At 33.8% G+C, this 19,797-nt stretch overlaps 1 protein-coding gene and 1 pseudogene across 1 annotated transcript in view; one reads left to right on the top strand and one right to left on the bottom strand.

Annotated features, from left to right (window-relative positions):
• Positions 1-19,797, bottom strand: part of BRDT (bromodomain testis associated) — a 57,471-nt gene that overhangs the window by 10,682 nt on the left and 26,992 nt on the right. Inside the window, exons 8-15 of the mRNA XM_072834469.1 lie at positions 17,638-17,766; positions 16,755-16,943; positions 15,986-16,155; positions 15,618-15,907; positions 15,419-15,532; positions 15,151-15,291; positions 8,899-8,957; positions 6,376-6,547 (exon numbers count right to left, since the gene is read on the bottom strand). Coding sequence (XP_072690570.1) covers positions 6,376-6,547; positions 8,899-8,957; positions 15,151-15,291; positions 15,419-15,532; positions 15,618-15,907; positions 15,986-16,155; positions 16,755-16,943; positions 17,638-17,766 — 1,264 coding nt within the window. The remainder of the gene's footprint in view (positions 1-6,375; positions 6,548-8,898; positions 8,958-15,150; positions 15,292-15,418; positions 15,533-15,617; positions 15,908-15,985; positions 16,156-16,754; positions 16,944-17,637; positions 17,767-19,797) is intronic.
• On the top strand, positions 1,297-1,665 carry LOC140637952 (protein S100-A11 pseudogene; annotated as a pseudogene).

Below are 19,797 nucleotides of genomic sequence, written 5' to 3'. Positions count from 1 at the left end.
GATAAGAGTACAAAATGTAAAAGGTTGGCTTGACTCTGGGGTGAAGAGAATAGACCATGTAATCCTATTTGTTAATTTTTCATACAAATATTTCACTTATTATTGATAAAGATAACTACAGAAAAAGAGCGTAAGCCTTGGTCAAATCATGCCTAAAGACTAACTTATCTTTGAACTATAGTGGTTATATATGCTAACAAAATTCCTTATATCCTTTAAGCCATCTTTTTAAAAAATTATTATTTTTTTAAATTTTATTTATTTATGATAGTCACACACAGTGAGAGAGAGAGAGAGAGAGAGAGAGAGAGAGAGGCAGAGACATAGGCAGAGGGAGAAGCAGGCTCTATGCACCGGGAGCCTGATGTGGGATTCGATCCCGGATCTCCAGGATCGTGCCCTGGGCCAAAGGCAGGCGCCAAACCACTGCGCCACCCAGGGATCCCTAAAATTATTTTTTAAAGATGTATTTATTCTTCATGAGAGACACACACATAGAGAGAGGCAGAGACATAGGCAGAGGGAGAAGCTGGCTCCCTGCAGGGAGCCCAATGTGGGACTCTATCCCAGATGGCAGGATCAAACCCTGAGCCAAAGGCAGACGCTGAACCACTGAGCCACCCAGGCATCCGTCCTTCAAGCCATCTTGAAGTGACTTTTCTGTCATACACAACCATGAACATCCTGATGCATGAACTTATTTGGGTCATTTCTCTTTTAATTCTCCCTAGTTCTTTTCTACAGGGCTTAACAAGTAGAGCAAGGACAGAGGAGATAAATGAAAACTAAGTTGCTATCTTTGTTAATTGATTCAAGCTCACAAAATCCTAGCCATTTACATATTGGAGGAACTTACATTTAAGCTCCTACTACCCATCAAGTCCTTGACTGATTCTCTGGCCAAATCCTACTAGTTGAAGTTGAGGCTTGAAGAAGAGAAGAAAGTTAAGTGATGGGAGTAAGCAGAGAAGAGTGAGAAAAAACAGTTACAAAGGAGTCATGAATGAAAAGAAAGTTTAAATTTGTATATCCCTACATAGCCCAATGGTACCTATGTTTTCTCCGTTCAACAAGGAATGGAAAAATAGGGAGTTAAAACTATAAATTTCGAACTATATCCATTTTGTGCTTGAGGCCAGATAGTATTTAAAAAATAGAGTATATATTACAAGAGAAGTAAACTCTAAATAACTCTCAGTTTGCTGAGATAAGCGGTGGCAATATTATTATCAAGAATTAAAGAGGAATAGCACCACCGCCACCTGGTCACAGGCTCCATGCCTCCTCCAAGCAGGTATGGCAAAAATGTCCAACCCTACTGAAACTGAGCAGTGCATCGACTCTCTGATGGCTGCTTTCCAAGTGTGCTGGATAGGAGTAACAACTGCACACTCTCCAAGACAGAGTTCCTAACCTTCATGAATACAGAACTGGCACAAAGAACCAGATGGACTCTGTATCCTTCATTGCATGATGAAAAAACTGGACCTCAACTCTGATGGCCAGATAGATTTCCAGGAATTTCTTAATCTTATTGGTGGTATGGCCATAGCTTGCCAGGACTCCTTTAAGAGGTCTACATATTGCTGGAAGTGAAACTGCAGGGCTCTTGTACCTGGCCTCCAGATCACCCCTTTCCTTCAAAGCAGCCACCCAATCATTATCTCCTCCTCACATCCTACACATATCCTCAACCCAGTGTCCACTGCCCCATGCAGGGCAGTCCTGCTGATAATAAAACAATAGTGTTTTTTAAAGAAAACAAGAAAGATTAAAATGTGGGCATTAAAATAGGGAAATTCAATTTTGGAATGCTGTGTTTGACATGCCTATGTGATATTTAAGATGTTCAGTGGAGTTGTATAAATATGCATGAAGCCTGGATGCTTGATTTGTAAAAATGAGACTAGAAGTCACAGACACTGAGATCATTCAGGCAAGATGTATAGATCATTGCCTTCCAACCTTTTACATGTTCTAATAAGTAGAAATAACAATGTATGGCAGAACTGGGTAAATGGGAAGGCTGTTCCAAGAATATTGCTATAAAGCCGAGGGGATCACTAGCTTAGTAAACATAGGCTTTGGAACATGGCTGGAATGCTCTGAAGTAAAAAGATAAAGGCTTAATGATACAACTCCGTGTTATCAGCATTTAAAGCTAGGCAGATACAGAGATATCTGTAAGGAACATTCAAAGAGATGGGATGACAAAGGAAATAGAGTGACAGAAGCCTAGAAAGTGTGTCAAGGGTCTCTTTGAAAAAATGTTTTTAGGGGGATGACCCTCTGGTCCTACAAAACTTCTCTTCCTCAGACTTATGTTTTCCAACCTGTACCAGTATCTAGCCTATATTCTGAGCCACTTAAGCTTGTAATACTTTGTTATTAAAATCTAGCACATATTCAGGTTTTACAGACCTGCTCATTCTGCCCTTATCATTTTTTTCAACCTTTCCCTTTTCTTTCTTTCTATTACTTCATTTTTTTTCCCTACTACTGCAAAAGCCCTGTTGGTCTCTTCTTTCTCAGGTCCTTATGGCCCAATCCTCCAACTGGCCTATATAATATTTGTAAATTAAGTAACTTGAGGCACACCCTTTACTCAAAAAAAAAAAAAAAAAATCTTCACTGGCTCCCTACTGACTATAGCATTAAGTCCAAAGTCTGTAGATAACACGGTTCTTTATGATCTGAACCTGGTATACCTTTCCAAATTCATTCTCCCACGTGCCTATTTATCCAACCAAAGCTTTAATCACATTAAATTATCGATTGCCTAAATACCTTCATGCATGTTGTTTCCTCCATCCAAAATGCCTTTCAGTCCTAGATATATATAGATAAGTCTTACTTCTTCCTCCAATATCCAGTGCAAATGATACTTAATCTGTAAAATATACATCTGCCAAAGAGATGGGGTAATTTTGCCTTCCTCAACTCCTTAAATTTTGTTTTGATTCTTTTAGGGAACAATATTTTTTTACTTTGTATACCAGTTGTTTATTTCTCCTACTAGATACCAAACTCTTTGATTTACCTTTTCATTTGCTATGTTAATTCACAATGATATGACAACATAAGCATTTGATTTTTTAAAAAATTCTTAATATAATTGAGTGAAGATTTATAAGCTGAGAAATGAATCTGGGAAATGAAGAAGTTAAAAGGATAAGGCCATTAATCTTTTGTAACTTAAGACCAACTTATTTTAAGGAAAAAAGGCATTTTTCAGTTCATGTGGAAACGATGGCAGTAATTTTGAAATAAACTGCTAACATGTGATTCAATTTCTTAAAGCTTTTATGTACTCCTAACATTGACAAAAGTTGACATTTTGTCAAACTTTTATTAAAACTTAAGTGAAAAAACTCATTGTTTAAGAAGATTTAACTAAAACTTTATTTCCATCAAGATTAAACTCCAGAAAAGTAACTTTAGCTTTTATACATTTGCAGTTTCCCTTGGGCATTGTGCCACCTACAGTTGGAAAATGCAAAACACTTGATTCTGAAAAATTTGGTAAGTGCAATAGAATAGCCACTCTGGCATTGTCCAAACATTCGCATTCCTTTTATATAATAGTCACACAAATTCCTTTTACTCACAATCACATATAAATAAAAATTTAATCCATACAATAAAATTACTCCAACAGAAGGCTTCGATTTTGAAAGCCTGACTTTCCATAGATAAGATGTTTTCTTAAAATAGGAACAAAGGACCATCTTGACTGCATTATTTTCCACTATCTACTTCTTCAGGGCTATGCCTACCAATATTCCATGAATTTACTATAATAAAAACAGTTTCTATATTATGGCTCTTTCTGATCAACCTTTAAACATGTCCAAATCTCTTTGATTCAAAAACTCAAACATAATGAAACAATGTCTCCTCATCTAACCAATAAACTCCCACCAAAAAAAACGCCCCCAAAACTATTTTTCTGTTAAAGCCATAGCTATCTTCTCTACCAATAAACTTACTGGAAGACTGGTGTACATCCACATTCCATTATTTCTCAACTTAGAAAAACTGTCTTCTACCCCAATCACAATGGCTAGTAAAAAAACCTTTTGCAAAAGCAAAAAAAAACTCACACTGCCAATTTTTATTTTTTTAAGATTTAATTAATTGGGCAGCCCAGGTGGCTCAGCGGTTTAGTGCCGCCTTCAGCCCAGGGCGTGATCCTGGAGATTCAGGATCGAGTTCTACGTCGGACTCCCTGCATGGAGCCCGCTTCTCCCTCTGCCTGCGTCTCTGCCCCCTTCTCTCTCTCTCAATAAAATCTTAAAAAAAAAAAAAATTTATTCATGAGAGACACATGGAGAGAGAGAGAGAGAGAGAGAGAGAGAGAGGCACAGACACAGGCAGAAGCAGGCTCCATTTCATGCAGGGAGCCTGATGCAGGACTTGACCCCGGGTCTCCAGGACCACACCCTGGGCTGAAGGCAGCGCTAAACCGTTGGGCCACCAGGGCTGCCCTCACACTGCCAATTTTAATCCTCTCTCCTCACTTCTCATCTTACTTTAATCCATTGCAGTATATACTCTTGTGGTATTTTTATATTCTTGTGATTTGATGACATCATCTTTTAACCTTACTTTTTTCTATTTTAACTGAGGAAGTTTTGTTTCTTAGAATTTTGTGCTTGATCTTTCTCTTCCTGCTCTATACATTTTCCTGGGTGTGTTCATTCATTATCAGTTTCAAGTAGCTTCTATGCACTGGTAATTCCTAAATTATAGTTCTCATTATATCCTGTTAGTTTCAGAAACCTATTTACGGTTGTAGATTTCCAATTAGATACTCTAGTACCTCAAACACATCCAAAGTGAGCACAACCTCTTCTTTTCTTTTTATTTTTTAAGATTTTATTTATTTATTCATCAGAGAGAGAGAGAGAGGCAGAGACACAGGCAGAGGGAGAAGCAGGCTCCATGCAAGGAGCCCAACCTGGGACTTGAACCCGGGTCTCCAGGATCCCGCCCTGAACTGAAGGTGGCACCAAACCACCCGGGCAGCCCTACCTCTTATCCTCAATCCAGCTATTGGATGATACCTTGGCAAGATATTTATTGTAACAAAGCCTATCAGCTGCACCACAAAAATATTTTTATAATTTATTCATTTCCTTTCCATACTTACTGCCTTAGTTGTGGTCCTCATAATTTCCTTCCTAAACTACAGCACTCAGCTTCCTTACTTGGTCCCAACTACTCCAGAGCATCTTCACTTTAATCCATCCTCTATATAGTTAAGCAACAACCACTTCCTAATATAAAATCAGATTTCACTATGCTCCTGTTTGAAGCTACTTGTATACAAAATAAAAGACCCAAATGGAACACTTGTATTTAAGGTAATTCATGAATTACTACATTTTCAGTTATGCTCCTGCATAATTTGAAAACTTTTTTCCACAAAAGGATGGATGTAAGTATTTCATACTTTGGATTTTTATCTTTATTTCTGGGATGCCCTCCAGTGTTGCTTTGGGAAGAGCTATAACTTGAGTTAAATACAAAATGAAATACTTAAAGAACAGTAGGGAGCTACCACTAGAAGCAATAAAGGAGTATCAAAATTTCTCTGTTCTTCCTAATCTGTGTTGTAAAACAATTTAGAAATTTCTTCTGCTTTGGAGAAACCACTGTCATTGGAAGGCCAAATACAAACCAGTGAGCAGCCTAAAGGGAAGGAGATGTGGATAAGGAACATTCATTCACATCTGCCTTTAGGTTAGACCTGAATAGTATCTTAAGGTTCAGGTACTCCTAGGCTGAGTTCATCAGTATCAGAGAATTATCCTTTGTGCCAAACACTGGCAGGAGAATCAAGATGAGACAGGCAATATTTTCACTTCTGACAAAACTAACAGACAGGATATTTAGTCAAATGAATCTAACAATATAAAATGTTCGAAGATGTTTTGGCAAATGGGAACCACTGCTAGGCAAGTATTTCTAGCCCAGGTTTCCTTAGTTTTAAACGATTTCTCATGTATATAACTTAATTTCTCTACCTATATAATCTCTATCTTTTCCATATTCCATCCTACCTTTCCAATTCAAATAAGCATCATGGAAGTTAGAGCAAAATTCTAAATCTGCTCAGAACTCAGTAGTAGTAGTAGTAGTAGTAGTAGTAGTAGTAGTAGTAGTAGACTGGCAGTGGAAGGTTTTAATATATGGCATATGCCAATGCCAATGTACATAATCTACTTGAAAGTAAGTTGCATGTGAACTGTACACATAATTTTCTTATTCAAATGTAATGAGTATCTTAAGTATAAAGCAGATAATCTCTAACAATGTGCTTCAGTGATTTTTTCTAACCTGGAGTTTATTATTTACTAATTAACTTTTTACCTGAGGGAGGTGGAATTTGTAAAGGTGAAATGTTTTTTACACCCTGTAAATGTTCTAATTCTTGATGATTCAATGCTGACTGATGGTGATTTGGTGGTGTTTCACACGAATATGAAGTCTGACAAACAAGGGTAGTTTTTGCAGAGGTTTTATCTTGCACAGAATGCTGTATCTGTTAAGACAAAGATAAATAAAATTGTCATTCAGAGTTTTAACCACACAAGTAGTTTAACTAAAAAAATTTAAAACACAGAGGAAAAAACATAACAATACTCTTAAAAAATGGTATTACTTAAGTTACACAAACTTATAAGGTATAATTATCCCATTCTTACAGATGAGAAAATCAAGATGTGGAAAGATTAAATGGCTTGGCCATCCTATAGTTTTAAGCAGAGTTAGTTGAAACAGATAATCTTAATAATACATATAGCCTCAGGCATGTTATTAAATAGTGCTGCTTATTTTGAAATGCTTTTCTGTGAGCTATGGAAAATAAAAACTGAGCTTTTATACCCAATCTAGAGGCTAATTCACTTTTTTTTTTTACCTCCTATCCTTACTGAATTATAGGCATAATGGGAAGAATGGGTAAAAGTCACATGATAGTTAACCTGTAGACTATCAACAAATTCTGATTAATTTATTAAGTAAAAACTAGTATAATAGCTAACACTTATTTAATGCCTATAATGTATGAGGTACTAGGCTAAACCCTTCATATAGTTCAATTCTCACAATAATCTCTTGAGTTTGGTAGAACTATCATCCCCATCTACAGTTTACAATGGGACTTAAATATAATAAAAGCAATTTACCTAGAATCTCACATCTACTCAGTTGCAAGCTAAGATACCAAAGCCTAGGTACCTTATCTACTAAGCTTTAAGTTGTAGGTAGTACAGAGATGAGTAAGACAGTCTTTCTCCTCCATCTAACAAAGGAGTTAGGGTGAATGAAAAGACAAGGCAAGTGTATGAATACCTATGCTAGCTTGAATAAAACTAATGCCCTAGGAATATTTATACCTACAATAATATAAGCCCAAGCTCAATACCTAAAGTCAAATGCTGAGGTTTAAATCAGAAAAAAAAAATCACTTTCTGAAACACAAAAATATATGCATTTATTCATATTCCTAAAAATATATTCCCTTTTTTATTATCAATGGGCATTCTGTTCCTCAGTGAGGGGCACTGAAAAAATTCTGGCCACAAGCAGATCATTAAGACAGCATTCTATAGGTATAAAATTTCAAAACTCATTGATATAATTTTGATTCCTCCAATACCTATGACAACAGATTATGTTTCTTGTTCCCACTCAAAAGCCTTCAAGAACTCGTTCTTGCCTACCAAATCAGTCAACACTTCACCTAGGTATTCAAAATCCTCCCTATTCTATCTCCCAAGCCAACTAATCCTTTACAAATACCCTCTGTTACCACATTTCCCTGAATACACCACCTGTGTTTTGCCTCTCTTCATGCTACACCTTTAAAAAAATAAGTCCTTAATCTGAGTCAATGTAGTAACTAACCATTCCTTCCTTTTCCCTTTAGTTAACCTGTTTTAAGCATTCTCTCCTTCAGGCAGTGTATATATTCTTCATTTTCTCAATAAATTATGAATATAAATTACAGCACTAACCATGCAACCTCTTTTTTTTTTAATATTTTAATTTATTCATGAGAGACAGAGAGAGAGAGAGAGAGAGAGAGAGAGAGAGAGGCAGAGACATAGGCAGAGGGAGAAGCAGGCTCAATGCAGGGAACCCAACGTGGGACTCTCTCCCAGGACTCCAGGATCACGCCCTGGGCCGAAGGCAGGCGCCAAACCGCTTAGCCACCCAGGCGTCCCTCATGCAACCTGTTAACCATGTGATTATATTTCTTCTTACAACTGAGAGCTCCCTCAAAACAAGTATTTATGTTGAACATCCCTAATCTAGTTAGATGTTAAAAATGTATAATTTAATAAAGGTATATATACTTATAATTCTATATCTGAGAAGAGTTCAGAAAATTAAAATTTAATGAGACCAACCTGAATTAGTAAGAGATAAAATTACTTCTATCCTTTCCAAAGCACATCAACTACTAATCTTAGATGTCCTAAAATTAATAGCTGGTAATTATGAGCTTCATCTTAAACCCTACCATTTTCCTCCTACCTTTAGAAATTTCACCTGACTGTGCATACCCTACCATCCTACTGTGTGCATATAGAAAAAGCAAGGCCTTCCCTCTGTATTTAGACCTCAAGACTAATTCCATACTTTTATAATTTGTTCTACTGTGTTTTATTTATAGAACAGTTATATCTTTTTAGAAAAAATGTAGCCAAACAGTTCCTGTGTTCAATATTCTTGAGGAAAACATCTTTCAATATTTAGTTGACAAATGGAAAAAGAGTGACAGCTCTTCATTGTAAATAAAATCAAAACAAATTTTATATGATTGCTACACCAGCGACATAACATACATTTTAAAATTCTAAGATAAAAAATGAAGAATTAACTTACCTTTACTAGTTCTTTAGGAGAATCATTCTGTTTTACTCCAGTAAATTTAGGAAACATTTCTGCAAATGTATATAAAAAAAGATTTCACTCTTTGGCAGCTTAAAAACTTACCATTTAAGTTATAAATGTTTTTCATATTAGAAATAAAATGGTCATTTCAAGAAAATACTTTTAATACCTTAGATCAAGAAATTATTATAGTTACCAAGTTTTGACCTTTCAATCAGTCAAAATTATAAAGCGATACTTGCTTTTTAATAGGGATATTTTCTTTTCCATATAATGGAATAAATATCCACTCGCAAATTTCAATTTTGGTTATTTAAGCAAAAAGAATAGCATAGCAAAGAGTCTGAATAAGTAATAGTTTAAAAAGGAACAAGTTACAACACAGATAAGGTTTTAAACAAGTAGGATGAACTATAGTAAAATCTTTTATCAATTAGCCATAAATAAAGCCATAAGGGACTTAATTAAAATAATTAAGAATACTATAAAGAGAAGGATATGTCACTTATCTGAGTCTTTTATGAAAAGTGAAGCTTCGATTTCATGGTAAAGTTTGCTCTGCTTACTAAACATTATAGGAAAGACTCCAAATAATCCTTTATTTACTTTCTAGCTATTTGGCAGCCTCAACTATGTAGCAAAAAATGGTTTTTACACTACCTTCTTTACCTTTAGAAATACCTTTATAGTGGACACTGGTGGTAGAATAGATATAAAAAGATCTGACATGGTGCTCATAGGTTCTTCTTAATCTTACAGTTGGTTATGGTGCTGTTCTCCCCAATCATAAGCCTAGGTCAATGTGGTAAAGCACCAAATAGGCAGTTAATGCCTTGACCCATCTCTCCAGGTCAGCATTCATGAGCCACCGGAGCTCATTTGCTTCAGGCCCCAGGGCACCAAAGCTGGTTTAACATAAAATCTTATTCAAACTTTAAACATTCTAATTTTAATAATTACCTTCTGCCTCCTGAAATGCCATCAGTTTCCACTGGATGTGTTACTGTTCTTTCCTCTCCTAAAATGTTTGATGCTGGACATTGTTAAAACTGCTAAATGCTACTCAATGAAGTGCTTTAATTTAAAGAATTCAAATATTTGAAATGACACAAACCATCTTAATGTCACTCCACTAAGTATTATTTAAGTGTTGGGGTTAGATGGAAGGGAAGGGAAAAATACAGACAGCAAAGATTGAGGCTATAGATCCAGGTAGCTCTCACATTTAGGGAATACATTATGGTTTTGGCTTTGAACCAAAAAACAGACTTAATTAATATGATCATATACTATATGCACATCTACACATCCATCTTAACTATTCAAATATGCAGCTAAACTACATTATTCTATGATCTACATAAACTCTTTAAGTACAATAAAATATGACATACCTCATTAGTGTTCTACTAAGAAATTGAAGGGCATTATTTTTCTGATACATAAAAATAAAACTCAGAATTTTAAAAATTACCATCTCCAAATCTGAAGATAGTAGCAAAAGGAATCAAAGAATTTTTAATTGAAAAAAATCAGACTGGTAACTAGACTTATTGTAGTCACTATTTTGCAGTGTATACAAATGCTGAATACATTTGGATTTAGAAAGGTAATAGGAATTCAGTACTAGGGTTTGCTACCTTATTTTGTAAGAAAGAATGTCCAGAGATGTTAAATGATTTGCCCAAACTTACGATCAAAGATGTATTCTATTGATTAAAAGAAAAAAGAAATCAAGCATTTTGCTTTTGAACTAAAAAATTTGCTTGCTTGGCAATTGTTATTGAAGCATTTGGTGCTTTTTTAAGATAAGAGAAATACCCAATTATTTTTTTTTGAGGAGCGAGAATGAGCGCAAACACATACGTGAGGGTGGAGCAGAGGGAGAAGCAAGGTTCATTACTAAATAAACTGCTGTTCCTTTTACTAAATTATTAAAACTAGAGCTGAAAAGTGGAAACAAAAGGAAAAAACCCAAGGCCAATGGTTCTCAAGCGTGGCAGCACATTAAAGTCACCTGAGATACTTCTAACATCACATATACCTGGCCCCATTCTCCATTCAAGTTTTACAGGTGATTCTAATGTACTGAGATAACACTATTCTACACAGCCTGCTTATTCAGGCAGGAAGGCCCATATAGGACAAAAAATTTTAAATTCACAAGACAAAATTCATCACTAATTTCTAAGACTCAAGGCTCACATATGGACCTCAATATATACAAGTATATATCAAGCTTGGGTCCTTGAATTTATCACTATGGTGCTTTTGCTTTGAAAAAACTTTAACTGATGAGGATGTCATAAAGTCTTAAAAATTTATATAATTAACTCTGATCATTTCTCCTAAATGGAAAAGATTACTCTACACTGTCATTTTATTATATCCTACATTCACTAAACCATCCTTCTCCTAAAGGGGTAAAACAAAATCTACACTTGAACCAAGTCCTTTTTGTCCTTTTCCCCTTGTGTGGAAAAAATCATATCCTTGTCATTTCTATAGAAAACCTAGGTTGTAGAACTAAAAAGAAAAATTGTTGTTTTGTTCGTATTTGTAATTCATTCATGATTAAGGAAATTTTTTTAAAAAGAACCTGTTAAAGAACTTTATAAATTTCATTCTCTGAATATTACACTGAAGCCAATAAAAGCAAGAAGTCTAATAAATGAAGCGACAAATTAACCACTGGGTTCCTTTGTGTGTTAAATATTAAACAATTAAAAGTATAAACATTCCTGGAAAATATTCTACTCTACACTAATCAAGTATTTGAGCTTACATTTAGACAGTTCCAAAGTTGTTTCCTATAAGATTTCTATCAAAAGCATTACTACCAATGAGCTACTCCCATTTGATTATTTCTCAGTAATATTATCCACAGGACTGAATCTATTAATTATTATATTCCTCCCCTGTTATATCACTCAGGATAGCCAAAATTGTTGAACATTAGAAAACTCTCACCAGGTTATATGTATATACAAGCAGACCCCAGCAAGGGTATAAGCATCTGAAATTCACTTTATGGTCAAACCTGTCTGACAGTTGATGACATTTTGATGGTTATGAAAAAATAATTTAGGAAGGTTTTATATTTATTCCAATGTTCAATAAATGTTCTTGACTAACCTGTACATGACAATTTGCATATGCCACTGTTAATCAAGAAAATAAACAATAAAACCAAATTACAACAAATCTGCACTCAAGTACTGTTTCTACCCCACAGATATCTCGTTTATATTTTTCAAAGATTTGGGCTTTCATTCCAACTCTATTTTGGAACTGACTTAATATCTTGTTTGAAGTGTTAAAGAATTTTTAAATCAAACTTGCCTTGGAAATCACAGCTCTGCCATTTAATCCTATTTAGCAAAGCAGAATTGAGTCTGTATTTTTCAAAAGTGCATAAAATAAGTTTGAGAATACATAGAAGATAATCATTTAAATAATGTGGAATAAACAACTGCAACACAGTTTACAACACTTAAATGTTTTTCACAGATGTTACCTTTCAAACATTTCACACACACATTTTGCACATCTGAAAAGAATGCTACTGCAGTAAAGACAGACCAACTCATAATACAGGATAACTAAAGAACCATATGAGTCAATAATATTGGAGGATTAAGAAAAGTTAATGTAGAGCTCCATCCCTGATAACCAAAATTACAAAAGATTATGACTTGGTTAAGAAGACTGTACAGGCTGCTATAAAAATTCCAGAAGGCCGGTATAAAAAATAGATTAAGAAAAAATGGCTTATGACAATATCCTTCTATCAAAAAAGAATTTCTCACCAAAGCTTCCAGAAAACTTTCCTCTATTAAAATTTTGAAGAAATGAACTTCTATTCATATCTCCTATCTTGAATAACTGAAAGTCTTATTAACCAGAGTTATGGTAATAAAGATATTCCAAATGTTAAGTTTTAGTTCTGGGCGAATCATAATAAATTTTAAAGCTACAATCTTATGCATATTTTCAGTTAATTTTTACTTATATAACAGATAAAGCGTTTGCTAATATTCCTGATTTTCACAAATTGTATTTTCTCAGTAAGTAGTTCCATTTCCCTCCACCCTGAGACTTAGACTTGGGATTTGTCATCTGCTCCTTGAGAATGTCATGTACACAATTAGGAATGGTAGATGCTTTACTTATTTTTACTTTAAGTATTGCTATTGATACAATTTGACTTAATTATTTTTCATCATTTATAATCCTTTTATTTATAGTTTTTGTTGTTCAAGAAAGTAAAAAATGTTCTTAGATTACACACTAAAAATTAAGAACCTCACAGCATTTTAATGCATGCAATTGAAGTTAATATTTAGGACAGAGGTCCTAAATTCACTCACTAATTTATTTTGTGAAACAATAAAACAAACAAAAACTCAAACAGAACTTAATGCTCATTGGAGGTAGGCATTGTGTTTGCAATTTATAACAGTGTTTTCTCAATGAAGTACACAGTTTCAATGTCCATAAAACAAAAACTTCAAAGGAAAATGCAAATTCATACTATCATGTTAGAAGACAGACTGACCTTAGTGTCACAAACCTACACACTATCCATAATGTCAGCTGAAATATAAAAATGTGCTACTCTGATTTTAACAATGTTTTCAAAAACAGCCCATTATTGAAAAAGATGACATTAAACAAGAATGCCAGTCATAAAATAAAAATTCAACACAAATATGATAAAAAATTATAATTTTTTCAGCTAGAAAATTAGGGAAACATATATTACACCATTTTAAGAACACAGTGGATAATAAACATCTTCTCTTCAAGCAATGTAATTGAAAGAATCTATCAGAAACTAATTCCAATTAAAATTAAGGTATTTTTGAACACCTTTATTGAAGTACTCTGTATAGAGTACTTTTCCACTTTCCCACTAATGCTCAAGGCATTTATTAATCAGTAGTCAGTACATAATTGGATAACTCAGTTTTACCCTACAAATAAAAGACAAAGTGCTCTAACTTATTAGGCCACAAATGCTTTATTAGATGAAATTACAAATGCTAATAACAATTAAAATACTAAATGCAACTTAGAGTTTTCCAGCATTGTTTTATGCTTTAAAGTCAGATATATGGAAATAATGTATAATCAGAGCCCTAAATTAATTAAAAAATTTTCTATGACAAATTCCAACAAAAGTAATTTTTTTATTCTAACAAAAACGTTTACCACTATATACTTCAGAAATGTAAAAACAAAATGCAGCAATCAGTACCGCGTAAATGCAAACTTAACAGAACCAAAAGTGAAACATAGTGTACTTGCAAGCCAGCAGATCCTTACTACACATTGAAATGAGAGATATTCTTACAAATGGTAAGAATCCCTGATATGACAATATTCTGTGTAGGATTTTTTTTTAAAGAGAACTGAATTTCAGGACAAACGAGAAACATCTCATTTAAAATAAAGCAAAATTTTGGAGACAAAAGTGCCCTGTATTCTGAATGTGCCTTTTGGCAGACAATAATGGAATGCCACTGCCAAGTTGGTATCCCTGGGACAGTGATTACTTGTCAATTACATAACCATCAATGAAAGAGCACGAAGAAAACATGAATGAATTAAGCTTGATACAGCTGATGATAAACTACTAAAATAATATGGTACCTTACTTTAGCATAATTGAAAATTTCTATTTGAAGTACATTTTTCTATAAATGGAAGATAATATCCTATAGTGAAGAAAACACAAAAGTGACTAAGAGTCTGCTTTAAACATTTTCTGGGATGACTGGTGTCTTAATTCAAAGTGATTATTCAATTTAGAATATATTGTCACAACAGGATATACTTTGCAACATTAGAGTGGTCTAATATATCATGGGGAGTAAAGTAAAAGATGTCCTCAAATAATTATTTTATAAAAAGAAGTGAAGATTGGAATTTTATTATTTGTTATTTTCTCACATGAAGATCTGGCATTATGTATTAAGAAGGTATCTCCCACCTTTAGTAAACTTCTTTTCAATATTACAAACCTCTAAGTCATATACATATATTATGAAGTTTCATTTTACACAGTATCTTTTTTAAAGAAAATAGTGAGATTGTCAACATGTAATGAAATAAGTGTGGCATCCAAACCATAGGTTCTGGGTAAGTGACAAACATTTCTTAAAAGTTTAAGTCTCAATAATACAAAAAAAAAAAAAAACTGCTCCCACAAACAGAGGCACACGTAAAGGGCCAGCTAACCTGATTCGGAATCACTGCTGTCTGAGGAGCTCGAGTCACTGCTACTACTCTCGGTCTCCGATGAGCTGCTTGTGCTGCTGCTGCTGCTTTCACTGAGTCGGGAACCACTTCCAACAGCCTTGGATGACTGAGTTTTCTCAGCTACAAAACATGGAAACACATTACGATGCCAGTATAATTAAATAATCACAAGAACATTTTTTTTAAAAAACTGCCATCCTAAAAAACAAAAACAAAAACAAAAAACACATAAAAAACTGCCACCTACATTTTGTTTGACATTTTCTAGAATTTAACTGATTATTGACATCCAGTAACCGCTTTTCCAACTCCTGTTTTTTCTGTGAATGAAATTCCTCCTTGGACTTTGTTATTTTCTTACCTATGTGATTTAAGAGTAAAAAAGAGTATTACCAAAAAGTAACACAAGTACAGACTGATTTCTACTGATACACAGTAATACATACCATGAAGCTTTAGCGGTCTTTTTCTTAGACATGCAGCAACGTACTTTTCCAGTTCTCTCAGTGTTGATGCTTTCAGTGTTTCAAAGTCTATCTCTATCTCATCAGGGTTGGAATTTCTCAGTGAAGGCTCTCTTGATTGTATTATATGAACAACTCGCCCAAGTTTATCTCCAGGGAGTTTGTTTATATCCAAGCTCAACTGCCTTTTCTCATCATAGTTCATAGGCTTAGCATTATCCTCATCTTCAGGTTTCGAAGTAAACACCTGTTGTTTCCTCTTCTTTGGCTGACTAAACAAAAATTAAATTTAGTCAAATTTATTTTAGATAATATTATTATATGAATAAGGCATTATAAAGGATACTTACTTGTTTTTGGACTTTTCCTTTGATTTCATTTGCTTAAACTTTTTTCTTGGATTTTCATCTCTGCTATTAATCTTTTCTTTCTTCTTTTCCCTTTTAGACTTACTCTTTTTCTTTAGCTTATGGAAAGGTACTTGAGAGAGAACCTGTAGCTGTTGATGAACAGCTTTCAGCTGATAAAGAAAAAAAAATTCTTTAAACATTGATAGCTCTAGATAATTAAAGACATTAGAAAAAAAATGAAGGCACTCAAAAGTTAAACGTATCCTGAAATTCATTTTATATTACATTTCTGTCAGGGTCTTATTTCATTCCACAAATTCATTATTTTGAAGGCATACATTAAATCAAAATACTATCATGTGCTCAACCCATAAATTTAGATATTCAACTAAAAACAGACCATGAAAATTAACATTTCCAGATAATGTTAATTATTTTTTTCAGGCTTGAGCTCAGAGTAAGTTAACATTTTCTCACAAAAGGTAGCAATGTTAAAAATCTCATCCATAAAATATCCTGGATTATGTCGTATAAATCATTTCAATGGAATGAACTCATGATGGTGAGGAATATAAATAACAGAATTTAAAGATACATAGATATTTGGGTAGGGAAAGAATATTAAGCATTACAAATGTGCCAAGAAGTAAATGCCATAGATGCTAAGTGATCTTAATGTAACGACTTTTAATCTACAAAAAGGATTTTATAATAGATTTGCTGCAACAACTCATAAAAATACAAAAAATTTATCAATACAATTAAATACCTGCTCCTGAAGCTTTGTAAGACGTTGAACTCGTTCATCTTCAGAATCACCAGAAGAGTTATCTTCAGAGGAAGCTTCACTACTGCTTTCTCTACCAGGGATTTTTGTGGTATCTGTTTTGATGTAGCAGACAGGCATACTCTCGATAGGTTCATCTGGGATCTTTGCAAAATGCATTTCAAAAACATCCTATAATGGAAATTTAGATTATAAAGATTTTCTGTATTTTCAAATACATACAGCAATAACACCCTTTAACAAAAGTCTCATATTTTGATAATAATTCTACTTTCCCTTGTGGTAATCACTACATAATATATACATCAAATCACCATATTACATACCTTAAACTTATACAATTTTATATGTCAATTTTATCTCTATAAAACGGGGTGAGGATGGGGGGTATTTACCAAGGAAGAAACATAAGACTCATGCTTCCTTGCCTGCCAACCATAGCAATTTTTCTCCTCTCTTCTATGTAAGACAGACCTTTCAAGTTGTAGAGAGGAGGACCTTTCAAGGATTTCTTGCCCATGACTAGTGCATCATTCCACTACCTCCCACTGTGTCAGCCTCAAAAATCTAGAGCTTTACCTTGAGAGGGACATGGACTCTAGTCAATCCTATCTAAGATATCTATTAACCCCCTCTTCACTAATATTTCCCCAATATCCTCTATGTGTAAGGCAGCCTCCTTAAAAGATTTGCAACTAATGTGTGCTATACCTCAAAAAACAACCCCCACATTTTAATACTCTAATTAATAAATTACACTTCATACTTGGGAAGTGGGGCATTCTTTATCTTTTGAGTTATGGCTCTAAAATCTCCATACCATGTTCAGAGGAAACTCACTTTCAGTGCACAGCTATCAACTTACCTGGAGCATTCTTGCCATTGTCACTACTTCATGATCTGGAGGATTGTATTTGTAACAATTCATGAACATTAACCTAACATCTGCAGCGAATTCATACGCATCTTTGTATTCTTGGTTGTCCATTTTTCCCTAAATTAAGGAAAAATTATAGGATTCACAAATAGTATAGTTCAATAATCACTTGAAAACTTCCATTATTTATTTATATTATGAAATAGTTAAAATATACAGAAGAATACAGGTAATACCAAAAACAGATACCCACCCTCCAAATTTGACAAATGTTAAAATTCTGCTTGTTTCATATTTTTTGACTTTGAAAATATCCAGTGAAATTTGACAAGTAGAGATAAGGAAGGAGGATATTCTGAATTAGAAAAAAAAAGAAGAGGAACAAAATCACAAAAGCAGGAAAACAGTGCATTTCCAGATCATCTTAGACAAGTTTGATCTTAGGAAAGCCATGAAAAGATACATTCCTTAAACCAACCTTGAACATTTAAATGAAAGGTTTTTATTAAAATTCTCCTCTAAGTGAAAAGACATTTGAAATTGAACAGAATTAGTAAAAGGAAGGAAATAATAAGGATCAGAGCTGAAATAAAGAGACTCAAAAAAACCCAAAACGACAGAAAAGACCAATGAAACCAAGAGCCAGTCCTTTGAAAAAATAAAACAAACTTGATAAATGTTTAGCCAGATTCATCAAAAAAAGAGAGGAACTTAAAAAAGAGGACTTAAAATTAGAAGTGAGAGGTAATAACATATTCACAGAAATACAAAGACACTTGCAAAAACTAATAATAATAATGACAGCAAATTAAGATAACCTAGAAGAAATGGACAAATTCCCAGAAGCACACAATCTTCAAAGACTAAATCATGATGAAACAGAAAATCTGAACAGACAAATTACTAGTAATGGAATTGAACCAGTAATCAAAAAAACTCCCAAGAAACAGAAGTTGAGGACCACATGGCTTCACAAGCCAATTCTATCAAACATTTAAAGAGTTAATACCTAACTTCCTCAAACTATTCTAAAAAATAGAAAAGGATGAAAAACTTCCAAATTCCTTTGATGAGGCCAGCATCACCCCGATACCAAAACCAGACAAAAACACTACCAAAAAAAAAAAAAAAATCACAAGTCAATCATTATCTCTGATGAACACAGATGCAAAATCCTCAACAAAATATCAGCAAAATTCATTCACCATAACCAAGTGGGATTTATGCCAGGGATGCAAGGATGATTCAGTATCTGTGAAAATCAACCAATGGGACACAACACATGGAACAAAATGAAAGATAAAAGCCATACAGTCATCTCAATAAATGCAGAAAAAATCTGGCAAAATTCAAATTTCTTCATGATAAAACTCTCAAGAGTGTGGGTTTAAAGGGAACATACTGCAACAAAATAAAGGCCATATATAAAAACCCACAGTTAACATCATAGTCGATGTTAGTAAAACTGAAAGCTTTTCTTCTATACTAAGAACAACAATGTCCATTCTCACTTTTATTCAACATAGTGCTCAAACTTCTAGCTGCATCAATCAGACAAGAAAAAGAAGTAAAAGGCACTGAAAGCGGTAGGGAAAAGTCAAACTATTTGTAGATGACATGATAATGTATATAGAAAATCTTAAAACTCCACAAAAGAACCATTAGAATAAAGAGACAGTCTCTTCAAATGGTGCTGCAAAAACTAGCATACATGCAAAAGAATGAAAACTGAACCACCTTCTTATACTATACACAAATTCAAAACAGATTAAAGACCTAAATGAAATCATTAAAACCACAGAACTAGAAGAAAACATACACAGTAATCTCTTGAACATGAGCCTTAGCAACATTTTTCTATCTCTGGGGAAACAAAAGCAACAATAAAGTACATCAGACAAAAAAGCTTTTACACAGTGAAGAATATCATAAGACAAAAAGGCAACCAACTGAATAGGAGAAGAGATGTGCAAATTAAGTATCTTATATGGGTTACTATCCAAGATCTATAAATAATTCATATGAGAAAACAAAAATACTAACTCAAAAAGATATATGCACCCCTGTTTATTGCAGTATTATATACAACAGCCAAGATATGGAAGCAACCTCAGTGTCTATCAACAGATGAATGGATAAAGATGTCGC

The sequence above is a fragment of the Canis lupus genome, chromosome 8 (assembly GCF_048164855.1).
Source record: "Canis lupus baileyi chromosome 8, mCanLup2.hap1, whole genome shotgun sequence".
Lineage (NCBI taxonomy): Eukaryota > Metazoa > Chordata > Mammalia > Carnivora > Canidae > Canis > Canis lupus.
The sequence above is the reverse complement of the archived record's forward strand: the minus strand, read 5'-3'. Positions and strand labels throughout refer to the sequence as shown.